General features: G+C 39.4%; 1 protein-coding gene across 5 annotated transcripts in view; it reads left to right on the top strand.

Annotated features, from left to right (window-relative positions):
• The window catches only part of Armc2 (armadillo repeat containing 2), a 122,115-nt gene that overhangs the window by 74,196 nt on the left and 32,576 nt on the right, over positions 1–15,343 (top strand). For all 5 annotated transcript variants that reach the window (XM_047559148.1, XM_047559147.1, XM_047559150.1 and 2 more), the window contains one exon: positions 2,133–2,232. In XM_047559148.1, coding sequence (XP_047415104.1) covers positions 2,133–2,232 — 100 coding nt within the window. The remainder of the gene's footprint in view (positions 1–2,132; positions 2,233–15,343) is intronic.

The raw sequence follows: 15,343 nt of genomic DNA, 5'->3' as shown, positions 1-15,343 counted from the left end.
GACAGGAGGATTGCTACTTCAAGAACAGCCTGGGGAACTTAGCATACTCTGTCTCAAGATAAATGGGGCTGGGAATGTAGCTCAGTGGTAGAGTGCCCATGGGTCCAATCCCCAGTATCAAAATAAATAAATAGTTAAATTTTTATAGGATTTTGTTCAATTTTCTAAGTTTTCAAACAATATAGAGTTTGAAATATACTCTACTTATCATCATTTTATTATCTATTGTATCTCTGTTGCATCTTTTGTTTACTTTACATATTTGATACTTGTATACTTAGTGCATGATAGGCAATACTTTAAGTACTTCCCAAATACTAATTCATTTCATCCTTATATCAACTTGTTTTTTGTTGTTTGTTTGTTTGTTTTGTTTTGTTTCTATTTTTTGGTACTGGGGATTGAACCTAGGGTCACCTTACCACTGAGCTATATCCCCAGTCCTTTTAATATTTTTTAATATTTTTGAGTTGCTAAGGGTCTTGCTAAGTTTCTAAGGCTGGCCTTGAACCTATGCTTCTCCTCTCTCAGCCTTCACAGTCACTGGAATTACAGGTATTGCCTCCGTGCCTGGTCCTAAATCAATTTTTTAAGATCAGTACCATTATAGCCATGTGCGTTGGCACAGGCCTGTAATTCTGGCCACTGGGGCGTCTGCTGCAGGAGCATTTCAAGTTTGAGACCAGGCTGTGCAAATTCGTGAATCTCTGTCTCAAAACAAACTAAAAAGGGGGCAGGGATGCAGCTCAATGGTAGAGCACTTGCCTAGCATGCATGAGGTCCTGGTTCAATCCCAGGACTGGGGGTGTGGGGAGTGGGAAAGATAGATACCATACTGTCATATTCATTTGACAGGTGAGGAAACTGAGGCATAGAAAAGTTCAGTAGTTCTCCTAAAATCATACAGTGAGTTGTAGAACTGCAATTCAAACAGGTTATTCTAGCTCTAGAATTCATACTTTTTAAAAATATGTTATACTACCTCTTCATTATAAATATTGATTTTATTCCTAATTTTGATTAATATTTCTCTTTTTTCTTGGTCAGTCTTGCCAAGTTTGCTAGTTTTATTAATTTTTACAAAGAGTCAGATTTATTGATCCATTTATTTTTGTTTTCTCTTATTCCTTCAGTTCTTATCCTTATGAATCCCTTTCTTTTAGCTTCTATGGGTATAATTTTCTTCTGTATTAAAAACTCATCTTTCTTTTAGTCTTCTTAAGACTATATATCATCCTTTGAACACTGCTTTAGCTGCATTCTACAAATTTTGATTTGCAATATTTTTGTTATTATTCAGATATATTTTTAGATATTCCTATTTCTTTGACCCATAAGTTATGTTTCTAAAATTATGTTAAAAATATATTTTGAAAATTGCTTTCTAATTTAAGTGAACTCTGACCAGAGAATATGGTCTTTAAGATACTAGTTCTCTAAAAATTTATTGAGATTTGTTTATAGCCTGCTATAAACAAATGGTCAAAATTTGGAAGTATTACTAACATTATTCTATTGCTCTATCAATTAGTAAAAATTTAGGGCTGAGGTTGTGGCTCAGTGGTAGAGCGCTTGCCTAGCATGTGTAAGGCACTGGGTTCAATCCCCAGCACCATGTAAAAATAAATAAATAAAATAAAGGTGTTGTGTTCCATCTACAACTAAAAGAAATTAAAAAGAAAAAAGAAATTTATGGACATCTCCAATTTGATGTGGGTTTGTTGGTATTGCCTTGTAGATTTTGTTTGCTTCCTTGCTGACTGTAGAAATTTTAAAGCCGTTTTAAAGGCTTTTTGCCTTAAGGTCTCCTTTTCCCCATAGCAGAACACTGCTAGCCTGGTATATTAGAGCAATTGTACATTTCTCATGTAGATGTGCTACAGTCTTCAATTTTTCAAAGGATTTTTTTTTTTTTTTTTTTTTAATTTCCTTGCTTCTCCCCCCAGAATCTAGAGCAGACCTGCCGACATCAAGCCTCTTTGCAGCTTCTCTGGACTGGTGCATGGAGTATTTGTAGACTTCTTTCAATGAATTGGGCAACTTTGGAGGGCTAAGGTTAATGTAATACTATGTGTACCTGAGTTTTATAGAACTACATTTCATTTTTATTTTCCCATCTGGCATTTCTGCAGCAAACTAACTTCTTACCATGATGGCTGTGCAGTGTTGGCCAACTATCCCAGATGTTATGCCTTGTTTTTGAATCTGTTAAACAAATACCAGAAGAAACAGGTCAGTTCTTCATGCATTTGATTCTTCAATGTCTTCAGTGTTTTTGCACTGTTGTATTTTTTTAAGCCTGTGTTGAATGATTTTATTTTGGATGTATAAGTTCCTATGAGAAGCTTCCATTAGATGTATAATGGGCTGCCCTACGAGGCAGTGAGTCCCCTCCAGGAGTTGAAAAAGGAGTAATTTGAGGCAGAATATGTCTCAATGGGATATAGTTGTTTTAGGGGGACTCCTAGTTTATGGAGTGGGTGGAGTGAACTATAGGAGTGTTGTTCCTCCCAGTGACCTACAGATGACCTACATGATAGTAATCTTGCACTAACTATTTCAGTAAGATCCTCAGTAGGCTCCTTCCCAGGCCTATGGAGTCAGAGGGGTGAAATTAGACCTGTCTATCTGCATTTTAACAAAGACCATTTCTCATGCAAATTAAAGTTTGGGATCCCTCTGTAATGGCTGTACCTTGACCATTCTTATAATTCTTAAATTCTCTAATTTTTTGATCATGTTGTATTTAGAAGATGAACTTTCTAGGTAAAGTCTGTAAATGGTATAATTTAGGGTGTTGTTGTTTGGGATGTTTTTGTTTATTTTTTTGCAGTACTGGGGATTGAATCCAAGGTTGTTCTATCACTGAACTATATCCCCTGAACATTTTATTTTTTATTTTGAGACAGGGTCTTGGTAAATTGCCCAGGCTGGCCTTGAACTTGTGATCCTCCTGTCTCAGCCTCACTAGTAGCTAGGATTACAGGCATGCACCATGTTCCTGGCTGAAATAATTTAGTTTTAATAAATTGGAGCACAAATACATGTAGTTGTTTTTTAAAAAGAACTCACAAATGAAGTCACATAGAATTCACAAAGGACTTTCCCTTACACAATTGTAATACTTAAAAATATTCATTTAATAATGTTGTTCAACATTAAATATAGTCTACTTTTATTCACTTTTATAAATTATTAAAATGAGACATTTTACTCATGAATTCAATATGTATTAATATCATATATGGTTAGTTCTCAAAATCACATAAGTTTCATCAGTTTAAGATAGAATAACCTAAGTTATATGTGTACCAAGTATATATTAAGCTAGAACTTTGTGTTTATTTATATTAGCCATAGGCCCCCTCAAAACATAAACCCTAAGTCAGGTACAGAGGCACATGCCTGTAATTCCAGCAACTTGGGAGGCTGAGGCAGGAGGATCTCAAGTTTGAGACCAGCCTCAGCAAGTTAGCAAAGGCTCTAAGCAACTTAATGAGACCCTGTCTCCAAATAAAAAATAAAAAGAGCTAGGGATATGGCTCAGTGGTTAAACACCCCTGTGTTTAATTCCTAGTACCCAAAAAATAAAAATAAATAAAACATAAAATAAAGGTGATAAAATCTAGTGCTAGTAAGTTTTTTTAAAAGACTGATTTACAAATGTGCACTTGAATTTTCATTCTGGATATTTGGCTTACAAATGCCTACACCTATGTATTTTGTATTTTCTATATATTACATACTTTGAAAGATTTCAAGGTACAAGAATTCACCATGTCAGGTAAAAAACGAATTTGATTAATCTATCTTCAAGTATTCATTTAGGTGTTCATTAAACATTTAATTTAGTTTTTGTACAATATATCATTAGAACTGAAATCTTTGGACAAATGAATTAACCCAATGAAAAGCTTAGGTACTCTTCTTCTTGATTCTCTTTTTTAAGGGAAAAAAATTAAATGGCAGAAAAGATAATATATTATATCCTGAAAAGAAATCTTTTAGATGTTAAGAGATTTATTTATAATTTTATTTTATTCTATAATTTCATGGCTTTAAGATCATTACCATTATTGTTCTTTCTACTTTGGTATTTTGGACTTGAGTAAATTAGATGACTTACAACTAGAGGGGACCACTTTGTGCCTTACACTACAATTTTCTTTTCTTTTTTTTTTTTTTTGGGGTGCTGGGGATTGAACTCAGGGCCTTGTGCTTGCGAGGCAAGCACTCTACCAGCTGAGCTATCTCCCCAGCCCCATTACACTACAATTTTCAAATGAGGGTGAAAGAAAATATTTCTGTTTAATGTTTAATTTCAAGCTATGTCATAACTCAATTTTATTTTTTTAAAGGCACCTCCATGCAGCTGGCGCATGCCTATAATCCCAGCGACTTGGGAGGCTGAGGCAGGAGGATCACCAGTTCAAAGTCAGCCTCAGCAAAAGTGAGGCACTAAGCAACTCAGTGAGACCCTGTCTCTAAATAAAATACAAAATAGGATTGGGGATGTGGCTCAGTGGTCAAGTGTCCTAGAGTTCAATCCCTGGTTCTAAAGAAAGAAAGAAAACCCACTGAGTACAGACAAAGAGCCCTGTTGTTCTGTGGCATTGCTAGTAGATACTGTTTTATCTCTGATTATAGCTAAAAGCTACATATAATGATAGCCATCTTTACTAAGCTGACAAAAATCCTAGCACCTGGCTAACGTGAGAGGCTTGAGATGTCAGTATGGTTCAGGGTGTACTTTCTCTGGTTTGAGGGACTAAGTAGCCCAACATTTAATTGGCAAAAAGGTTTGTCACACTTTTCACTAAACTGCTTCCCGCTTTAGTTTAAAAGTCACATGTCTCTATTAATTTATATCATAATTCTGTTTTCCTATTAAAATTAATTTCCAAAGAAAAATAAAGAGCATTTTCAAATAGAACCATCAAAGAAAAGCATAACTTATTCTTTTTATCACCAAACTTATTTTAATCACTGTGGTGAAAATCACATTCAACTATATCACATATTTTCTTTCTATCTTAGAAGATGTTAAAAATAATTTCACCTTAGCCAGACATGGTGGGGCACACCTGTAATCCCAGCAGCTCTGGAGGCCGAGGCAGGAGGATCGCAAGTTCAAGTCTAGCCTCACCAACTTAGCGAGACCCTGTCTCAAAAAATAAAAAGGGTTGTGGATGTAGCTCAGAGGTAAAGCATCCATGGGTTCAATCCCCAGTACCTCGAAATAATAATAATGATAATTCAACCTCTTCTTGATGACAAAAGTCATCTAAGTTTCAGTTATTGCTCTAAAGACTCTTAGTCCCCCATGGGGAGCCCAAGTGTACTAATGAGTTTCTTTAAGTGTCTGTGTCTTCCTTCTATAACTTTTCTCTCTCTTCTTTCTCTATTGGTTGCTTACCTCTGCCTTTTGTAATAATTACCTTTTGGCTCTTATTTGCTTGCAACTAGCAGAGGAACATCATAACCAAGTTAAGTAAAAGTAGTTTATATACTCTAAAATAACAGGCTCTTAGAAGTGCCCAAAGGACCTCCCACCCCATGCCCCTGGTACTGGGGATTAAACCAAGGGCACTTAACCATTGAGCCATCACTCCCTCCCTCCTTTTTTGAGACAGGGTCTCACTTACTTGCTGAGGCTGGCTTTGAGCTTGCAATCCTCCTGCCTCAGCCTCCCAAGCTGCTGGGATTACAGGTGTGTGCCCCCATGCCCAGCTCAAATGACTCTTTGATCAAATTTCTCTGATGACCTCTCACCTTCAAAAACCAATTTATATTTAAAGATGTGGCTCTCTGATCCCCTGCTCCGTGAAGCCTCCCAAGATCACTCAATTCCTCCCTCATCAGTACCTCTTCAGTACCAGCGTAGCTAGTAAGTACATCAGGCTCCAAGACCCAGAACCAGGAACCCAACCAGTATGTCTAAGGTCATAACCATGCCACTGTGATGTAAAAAAAGAAAGAAAAAAAGAAAATCCAAAACTTAGAAATAAGGTGCTGTGGGGGAGGAGGCATGTCCTGGTAAAGTCATGCTGGGGCTTTGTTTAGTGGCCCACCCATGATTTAAGTCTTGAGGGAAATCTATAGGCATTTGAATTTGCTATTTACTATGTTATTAGATTCCAAATACTATGAAGCTACACATTAATTTGTAGACTTCTGTCTGGTAGACAGGATCACCACAACAGTTATGTTTTTACTACCTTGTAAGCTATTAGCCAGGTGGATAGCTAAGCTAGAAATCTTTTTTTGTTGTTGTTGTTGTTGTTCTCTTTAGATAAACTTGAAAGTAGAATGTATGTTGACATCTTACACATACGTGGAGTGTAACTTATCCTAATTAGGATCCCATTCTTGTGGTTGTACATGATGTGGAGTTTCACTGGTCGTATATTCATATGTAAGCACAGAAAGTTATATACAATTCATTCTACTGTCTTTCCTATTCCCATTCTTCCCTTCCCTTCATTCCCCTTTGTCTAATTCAATGAACTTCTATTCTTCCCTCCCCACTAAGCTAGAAATCTTATTCTAATTTCCTTCTTCTTTTTTTTTTTTTAATTGCATTTCTGGCCTCAAACCCAGAGCCTTGCACACATATGGCAAATGCTCTGCCACAGAGCTACATCCTCAGCCCTTATTTTGATATTCTTTTAAATGCTTGTAAACTCCCAGTTCTTTAACTGTTCTTGAGATCAACTTTGTCATCATATTGGCTCTCTCTTCTAGGAGACAAATGATATTTAAATGTGTTGATTTTATCTTTATGAGTCATGTTATTGAACCCAGGGCCTTGTGCATGGGAGGCAAGCACTCTACCAACTGAGCTATATCCCCAGCCCTGTGAGTCATAAGCTTAATGCCTCTATTTCCCTTTACTTAAAGATTGAAATGTTATAGTTTTGAACCATTGCTTTGATTGTTGTCTAGTAAGAAAAATACCTAACTTATGTTTTCCTTCAAAATATTTTGGAAGTGCAGGGAAAGTGGTCAGGTTACACGGAAGTAATTGTGTGTTCTAACTACTTCCAAAAATCATTAACCAAAAGCTCTCATAAGTCTTTGTAAAAATATTTCTCTTGTGGTTCTTCAAATGGTTATCATTAATATAGCTGCCTCACCTGCTACTGAGAGTCCCTAAGAGAAATAGACTTCTCTCGATAAACCTGGAATGTTGCTGGTAGAGTAGGCTCATGGTAAGTGCTGAAAGAATGAGTTTTGAATATGTGAAATGTTTTGGAATCTGTAAAGTGCTATAAAACATTTTTTGTAATACTCAATTACTTCTTTCTTAAATATTTACTTTCTTCTTCCTAGTTTGGAGGAGGAAATAATAAGAATTTTTTTCCATACTTTTCACATTGGTGGCCTGCCATAAATAATAGTGAAACAGAAATGAGGAATTTTAAATTACTTCAAACCAGCAATGAAACTAAGGTTCATGTTCCTCTTGGCTCAGGTGGTCAATTGAATATGATTTTTCCCCCTCTTTATCTAGAAATAAAAATAATTTCCAGAAACCCCACACTATGTTTTGATAGGAGCGTACTGATTTGCAGGTGTTAAAAACTTCGCTACACTTGAGATTTCCTGGGATGTAAGGTTTAGAGCTGATCTTTGACAAGTAATTTAGCCCTCCAGCTAAATAGAATTATTACTTTCTATAATTATTTTTATTTCAACCCTAGGAAATGTTTCTGCAAGAATAACTTGATTGTAGGAATATATTTTGGAAGATTTGTAGCTTGTACATAGATTTGTACACAGCTCTCACTGGTGATTAAACACTCAGTGAGAGTCAGTATACGTTACCTTTGTACTGACGGGTTAGGAGCATCTCTGTCTTAAAAGTCTAACATTTACAATCAGCATAGGTTTCATTTTTCTAAGACCTTTATTTATACTCTGTGTGTGTGGTTTCTAAGGAACTTAATCAACTTCCAGAGGGCTCTAGAAACCTGTATTTTTAACAAGGACCCCAGATGATTCTAGATTTTAAAGTGTGTTTTAGAGGAATAGTTTGAAACTTTGTTATGTCAGATTACACATACAATAAAATTAAATTTAAAGTCATGTAATTGAACAAGAGAATTTCTTATGCAAAGTATTAATAGATACTTAAATATAATATGGTTGTGAAAATGAAAAAAAATGAAATAATCTGTGTAGTTGTAATCCTAAAATAAGTATGCTTAATCAAAAGCTATGCAACAATAAGAAACAGTAACAGGGCAAATTCAAGTACAAATGAAGACATTCTCTCAATTCCCATGTTTCATGGAACATGAAAAACCACCAGTCGTTCAGTCCTTTTCTGGTACATTGTTCTGTATCTACATTCTCTGTGTCTGAATGGTTGCCCAAAATTTATTTCATTTTCTTTTTTTTTTCTTTTTTTTTTTTTTTTTGGGGGGGGGGTGCTGGGGATTGAACTCAGGGCCTTGTGCTTGCAAGGCAAGCACTCTACCAACTGAGTTATATCCCCAGCCCTTTATTTCATTTTCTGTGTGAACTCTCCATAAATAGATATCATTGGCTGCTGTTTTAGGAGCGAATATCCTTCTGGGTGTCCATTGTTAGTCCTCAACACTTATTTCATACCACTGCTGTCAAACAGAACCTGGCTTGTCCTCACAGAGCCCCACTTAAGACTTTTTTCAAAATCAAATCATTTTTATGGCTGTTTTTAATGAACATAGAAATAGAAAGGGGGTGGGAGAGAGAAAGAAAAAAAAAGAAAGAAAGAAAGAAAGAAAGAAAGAAAGACCTATATACTGATAAGTGTCCTCAACTTTACTCGCACCTCTGAACTGGATCTCATCAGGCTGGTGGAAGCTTCACAGGAAACTGTGACTAGGGTTTCCATAGCCCACCCAGAGAGAAATCCTGCTTGGAATCAGATAGTACCTAGCCAACTGCTGTTGGGACAAGTGAAATACTTCCTCCCCATCTGTTGTTGTTTTCTATTTTAAGGGAGGAGGATAGAAATTATGTGAGAAAATATCAAAAGTAAAAAAAACCAAAAAACATTATTTTAAATTTCCCACTATTCTTTATCTCTTGTCCAGGTCAAGTCTGATTTCTGCATGTAACAGTAGGTCTTTATGAATATACTTCATGTTATCAAGTCCATGGATAATGAGGGGGTAGGCGGGTTTCACTTTTGTTTTCTACACATCTGTGTTGTGAAAATTATTACCTAGAAACATAGATTTATTATATTTAAAAAAGCAGTTTTATAAAAACAGATTATGGTGCGATTTCTAGTTCTTTCCTATTGTATATTAGTGGCTAGGAACTTAGCTTATCATCACAATCACAAAGGGGAGCTTTAAAGATACAGGTTCTTGGGCCACACCCTGGGAGTCTGATTCAGGCCAGGGGCAGGACCTAAGAACCTAATTTTAAGAGACTCCAGCAAGGGATTCTGATGAGCAGCATGTTTGGGAACCTATGGATTAAATTTTTAAAATGTTTCCTTAAAATGCATTTCTTCAATATTGACAACAGCGAGATACCCACAAAAACTCAAGAGATTTTAAAGTGATTAATCAAAGCAGCCACAAAGGGTCAGCCTTTCTCTACAAGCACTTGGCTGACAGCAGATCTTCCTGACAGTAGAAACCAAATTGGCAAGAGCAGCCAGGCGTTGATGTAAGCGTCCCCAGGAAGTGGTGACACCCATTTGCCTTTTGCCCCTTACAGTAGTAGCTGAGGGATAATTTCTTAGCTAGAGAAAACAGGATGGTACATAAGACTCTTCCCTAAATGTTCTCTGCCAGACTTGTGTCAAAACAAGTTGTCTTGGGACCAAAGCTAGTTTGACAAGGCAGCCATTGTGTTGATAACGCCTCAGGCACAGGGTCAAAGTAGAGGATTCAGGAGGGTTGAGGCTGGGACCCTCAGTTCTGCTGCCCAGGGGAGGGAACATTGACTGCAGTTAGCTAGATAAACTAGAGTTGTTGATTCATTTGTTAGAGAAAAAAAACCCACCAGGTTTTATTAAAACAATCACAAGTGTTCCTGCTGATGTCCTGTTTTGAGAGTTCAGTGTTTACCCATATCGAAACTGTTAAGTTTGCAACAGATAAATTTGAGAGTGATTGGTTCATTAGTCCAGATTATACCACCTCTATTTGCAGACAGCCCCCTCAGTGTGCACGAGTTGATTGTGTTACCTAGCCAGGAGGTTCTGCTTCATCAAGTGTCTCAGTGAAAAGGAATCGGCTCCTCCCAGCGCTCCTGACAGACTTCCGCAGGGACAACAAGGGAAACTTCCTTGGCTCATATCTATGCAGTTAATTTGTCCAAGATCCATGACCCAACTAATAACTCCGGTCCCAATAGGCACAAAAACAACACTTCAGTTGGCTTGATGCAGTTTGAAAGCTAAACTTGAGAGTTAGGTAAAAATGCTGACCAAAATTCAAGTAAATGACAAATCTCGTTTAAGAAATATGCACATATTGTCTGCTTTATGGTGTAAACTACATTTGGTACAAACCAAATGTGCAAACAGATGGGCTTAATAACGAAGGAAAAAGCAGGGCTGCTCTCAGCTTTGTGAAGCAGAGCCTGCCTTAGGAGGTGCCTCTGACGTCAGTGTTGCTACATTTAGCAGCTCAGCAAAATACATGTGGGTTTGTTTTTTGGAAGAACATGAAAGGATTTTCCCCATTTCTTTTGTAAATATCTACCGGGTAAAGGATCTGGTAAAATGCCTCATATAAGACTCATTCAAGATTTTGCAAAGGTCACCCACTGTCCTAAGAGAACAACCTTTATTGACATTTTTTTTACTTGTATCCATCAATTCACTGTCTTTTTAACACTCTGCACTTGTCGATATGACGAATTCCTTGGTTTTCAAAAACAGAACTTTCAGATACTGGGCATTGTCAGAGCCTTTGCAAACACTGTCTGGCAGTCACCAGGCTCGTCCTTGCTTGTGCTGCTTTTAAAGTCATGCCGGTCATTGCACTTAGACTTCTTTTAGGGTCAGTGGTTGTTTCCAGCCACGAGTGTGCAGTGGAGGCTGATTTGTAGGCATTGTGGTATCAGAAATGAGACCTGGAATGTCTGGACGGCATGGGCTGAGCGCAGAAACTCCCCCACTTTTCTAGCTCCTCATTTCTAATGCAATCCCAGCCCTTCGGCAGTCCAAAGATAACCAGTGACCTCTCTTTCGCCTCCATTCTCTCTGGGGCCGCAGAGGATTGGTTAGGAAGGCTCCTCCGCCCCTTCCCCTGGCGCCTTTGTATGGCAACTTGGCTCCGCAGGCCCTCTGCCTCCTCCCTGGCAGGAGGTGCCCTGTGGCTGTCTTCCCAGCCCCTCTGCAGGCACATTCCCAGTGGGCGCCCAGAGCATTTGGCCAAGCTGCTCCTTTTTTCAGCCTTGGCCTTGGTCTGCGCCCCTGACCGGGCAGGCGGCACAATAAGCCCGGAGCTTGTTCATTTTTTCCAGCTCCTGCTGCTTTGCCCTTGTGGAACTGGCTCTTCCCCCGCTCAGCATGGAACCCAAATGCCTGATTTATGTCTGCTGGCTTAAAAAAGAACCGAACACAGTGAAATTCTAGCATTGCCCTGATACTTTTGAGTGGTAACCACATTCAGAGACATGTCGTGGGTGTTCAATAAATGATTATTGGTGTAATGGGTAGATGGATGGAGAAATCAAGTATGGTCTCTTCTGGTTTTAAATGATTTTCTACTTAGATTGTGGATTTTGAGCCTCCACCATCTCAGATTCCTCCATTTTTATATAGTTAAACACTTAGGCAAACTGTTGACCTGCCTTCTGTGCCCTGGGATTAATTAGCATTTTTTTTTATAGCAGTGCACAGTCTGTCTTACAATTTGGTAATATTTTTCTGTTCTTCAAGCCACCTATAAACTCAAGTACTATTTGTTTAAAGGTGGGGAAGTTGGATTAAATGATGCAAATTGCAAATCTTGATTCAACTCTCAGGTGCAAGAAGTTTCCAACCAGAGTTTAAACAGGGCATTTTAAATAATTTAATTTTCTGGTTAAGAGAGGATTCATATTTTAAGGCCATTTGCACTCCCTTCAGTTTCAACGTGTTCTTGAAAATCTTTCTAAAATGTTTTCCTTTGTTCAGTAGAAACAGTCCTCACCTAAGTAAGCAGAGTCTGCTGAACATAGTTTATCCCTTCTGTGACAGCTTAGTGGTCCTTCCCCATGGCCAACATTATGCACATCAGCTCTTTTGTTTTGTTTGTGCTGGGGAATTAAACCCAGGGCCTTGTGCTTGCAAGGCAAGCACTCTACCAACTGAGCTATCTCCTCAGCCTGCACATCAGCTCTCTTAAGATACCATAGAAGGTGTGGGAGTTGGGGAGGACTGTGTTCACGCTGACTGGTGTGAGTGGGGAGCAAGGTGAGTTCATGCAGAAGTGGTCTCACAGGGCCAGATGGAGCATTAGATGCTGGGCTTGATATTGATTTAGTAGGTAGTGGAAGATTTTGAGCAGGGGGATGATGTAAGAGTTGTACTTCAAAAAGTGGTGTTTAGGACAGGCACTGTGGTTGATGCCTGTAACCCAGCTACTGGGAGGCTCAGGCAGGAGGATAGGAAATTCAAGGCCAGCCTCAGCAACTTAGTGAAACCCTGTCTCAAAATAAAATAAAATGAAATAAAACAAAGGGCCATCAGTGGAACTGGTCATAGGCCATTCTGTTCAGCACTATTCTGCTCCTTATTTTGTTCCAGTTAAAGTAATTTTATCTACATGCCTAGGGGGCCCATTCAGTCCCAGTAACATGCTTGCTCACTAGGGCACAATGTATGCTGAAGGAGGGAAAGAACCTGGGTTATAACTGGAAGGCTCAGTGGAGGCCAGGCCTCCTAGAGCGGGTGGACCCCTGTGTCTAAGCCCTGATTGGCTGTAGCAGTTGCTGGGCTGATTCCATTTTAAGCAAAATTAGAAAGTCAATGTGAACTGGTTATACTAGACTGCCTGCTTTAGGAAAAAAAACATTCTCTCTCCTGATTCATCTTCATTCTGCTGTTTCAAAACCACATAGTTGTGGTGTCAATATGCAGGTTTGTGTTAAATTTAATAAAAATGTAATAAAAAAGGAGTGTTGATTTATGGATGGTTTTCAGATCTTGTGTAAGAATAAAGGAATGGAAGATCATTCACTGATGAAATGGTTTCCACAGAGGAATTACAAATCAGTGACTGGGGTCTTGGTTTAATTTCTCCAAATCTTTACAGGCTATTTAATTTAAGTGATACTTCATGGAGTTGAGGTGGACTGGGCTGCCGAACACCAGATAATCTCTCCAGAGTACTGCCCCGGGCAGACCTCAGTTCAGTGGGAGAGACGTCTGGAGCGCGGGAGTGGAGCTGAGGCCGCGGAGCTGAGGCCGCGCGGGCGAGAGGCAGGCTCTGCAGAGCCCTCTCGCTCAGCCTGCGGCTTCAGGTCTGCAGGTTAGCCGAGGCAAGCCCCGGCGGGGGAGCCAGGGAACACCACCTCTGCCAGCCTTCCCTGAGGCCCTTCCCAGCTCCCCAGATTCATGGAGAACATACTTGAAAAGGTGAAAAGAAAAGATTCCTTAGCCAACCCTGAGGAAGAGGACAGAAGCAGTGAGCGCGGCAGTTGCTGGAAGTTGGGTGCTGCGAACAGCACAATCTGCCATCCCCATTTGTTGATCTTGCATGCCATCCTTCAGTTGGCACGGCGGCTGCCAGGAGCCGCCCCCTCCTTTTTCCACCCCAGGCAGGGAAAGAGATAGCGTGGCAGTGTTAACTCTTCCCACCCTACAACCTAGGCTTTCTTCTTCCCCACGTCAGGCTTCACCCCGGTCACGTTAGGCTCCACAGAGATGTTAGATTCAGAGTCTTAGAAGTGAAAAGGAACCAGGGGGATTTCTAGAAAAAGAAAAGCAGCATTTAGCCTACTCATATTAGACCGTGTGACCATGGTAGAGGTCGTATGAATTTTGAAAAATGATGGTCACTAAGAAAACCTGATTTATCTATAGCCAGGATCTGATCTAAATACTCCACACAGATCAACAGTGATAGGTGGAGGTGATTCAAGGCAGAGTAGCCTGCTGGGTTTGACTCAGAGAAAAACAAGCCCAGAAAGGGAAGCAGCAAGGCCTAGGAAGAGGGAAAGGGCTGGGCAGGGGGAGGGTACAGCCAAGCATGCTTCAGAACATGGCAGTGACATTTTGGGGGCAAATCGATTAGCTCTGGTAATGATTTATAGTAATCAGAATGAACCATTTATTAAATTCCTCGAGGAAGGCATTTAATATCATCATGTCTTTCCAGTCTTATTTAATATACTTTTGTGGAAATGAGAGAAGAGGACAATCCAGGGACCGTGGCAAAGTCCAAACATGGTTAACATCATTGTCACTGCTGGCAAATGTGTGAGGGAGATTGCTGTCCTGCTGTGAGAGACTCTGAATAGCTTTGTTCAGATGACAGAAGTGGGTCATCACTTTTAGTGGATTAGTTAATTTGTGTATGTAAAGCCTCACATCAGGGTCTAGCACATCTTAAGTTCTGTGTTAGTTGCTGCTGCTATTACTGCTATTATTATTATTTTATTATTAATTATGATGATTTTTTTGGAAGTAGAACTCTAGAATGTCTTGTCAGAAAACAGTGAAGCATTCAAGAAAATTTTGCTCACAGTCCTCAGCTTAGAAAATATAAAACAGAAATTTCCTAAGGAGCTCAATTCTTGAGAATGCTCTCTGTTCTTGTGAGAAAACTGATTTTTCTGTTGGGTCTGGCCCTAGGAGAAGTTATCACCTCATCACACTCCATCCAGGGTCCGGGAGGAGCTCAGGAATTACTTGAAGGGATCACTGGGTTTATGGGAAGTGGGATTTGAGTATTACAAAATCAGATTGTGTGTAATTGTTCTAGATTCAAGGCCCACACACTTCAGCTTCTTTGGGGAACAGCCAGGTGATCAAAGAATGACCTGGTGGTGCAGATCTGTAATTTCAGCAACTGGGGAAGGCCAAGGCAAGAGGATCACAAGTTCAAGGCCTGCCTGAGAAACTTAGCAAGATGCTGTCTCAAAATAAAAAATAAAACGGACTGGAGATATAACTCAGTAACAGAGTGCCCTGAGTTCAATCTCCAATATTATGGGGGGGATTTTTCTTGAAGGGGTACTAAGGATTGAACTCAGGGTCACTTAACCACTAAGCCACACCCCCAGCTTTTTTTTTTTTGTATTTTATTTAGAGACAGGCCCTTGCTGAGTTGCTTAGGGCCTCACTAAATTTGAACTCTTGTTCCTCCTGCCTCAGCCTCCCTGTAAGGAATCCCACAAAAAC

This window comes from Sciurus carolinensis, chromosome 7 (assembly GCF_902686445.1).
Source record: "Sciurus carolinensis chromosome 7, mSciCar1.2, whole genome shotgun sequence".
NCBI lineage: Eukaryota > Metazoa > Chordata > Mammalia > Rodentia > Sciuridae > Sciurus > Sciurus carolinensis.
The sequence above is the reverse complement of the archived record's forward strand: the minus strand, read 5'-3'. Positions and strand labels throughout refer to the sequence as shown.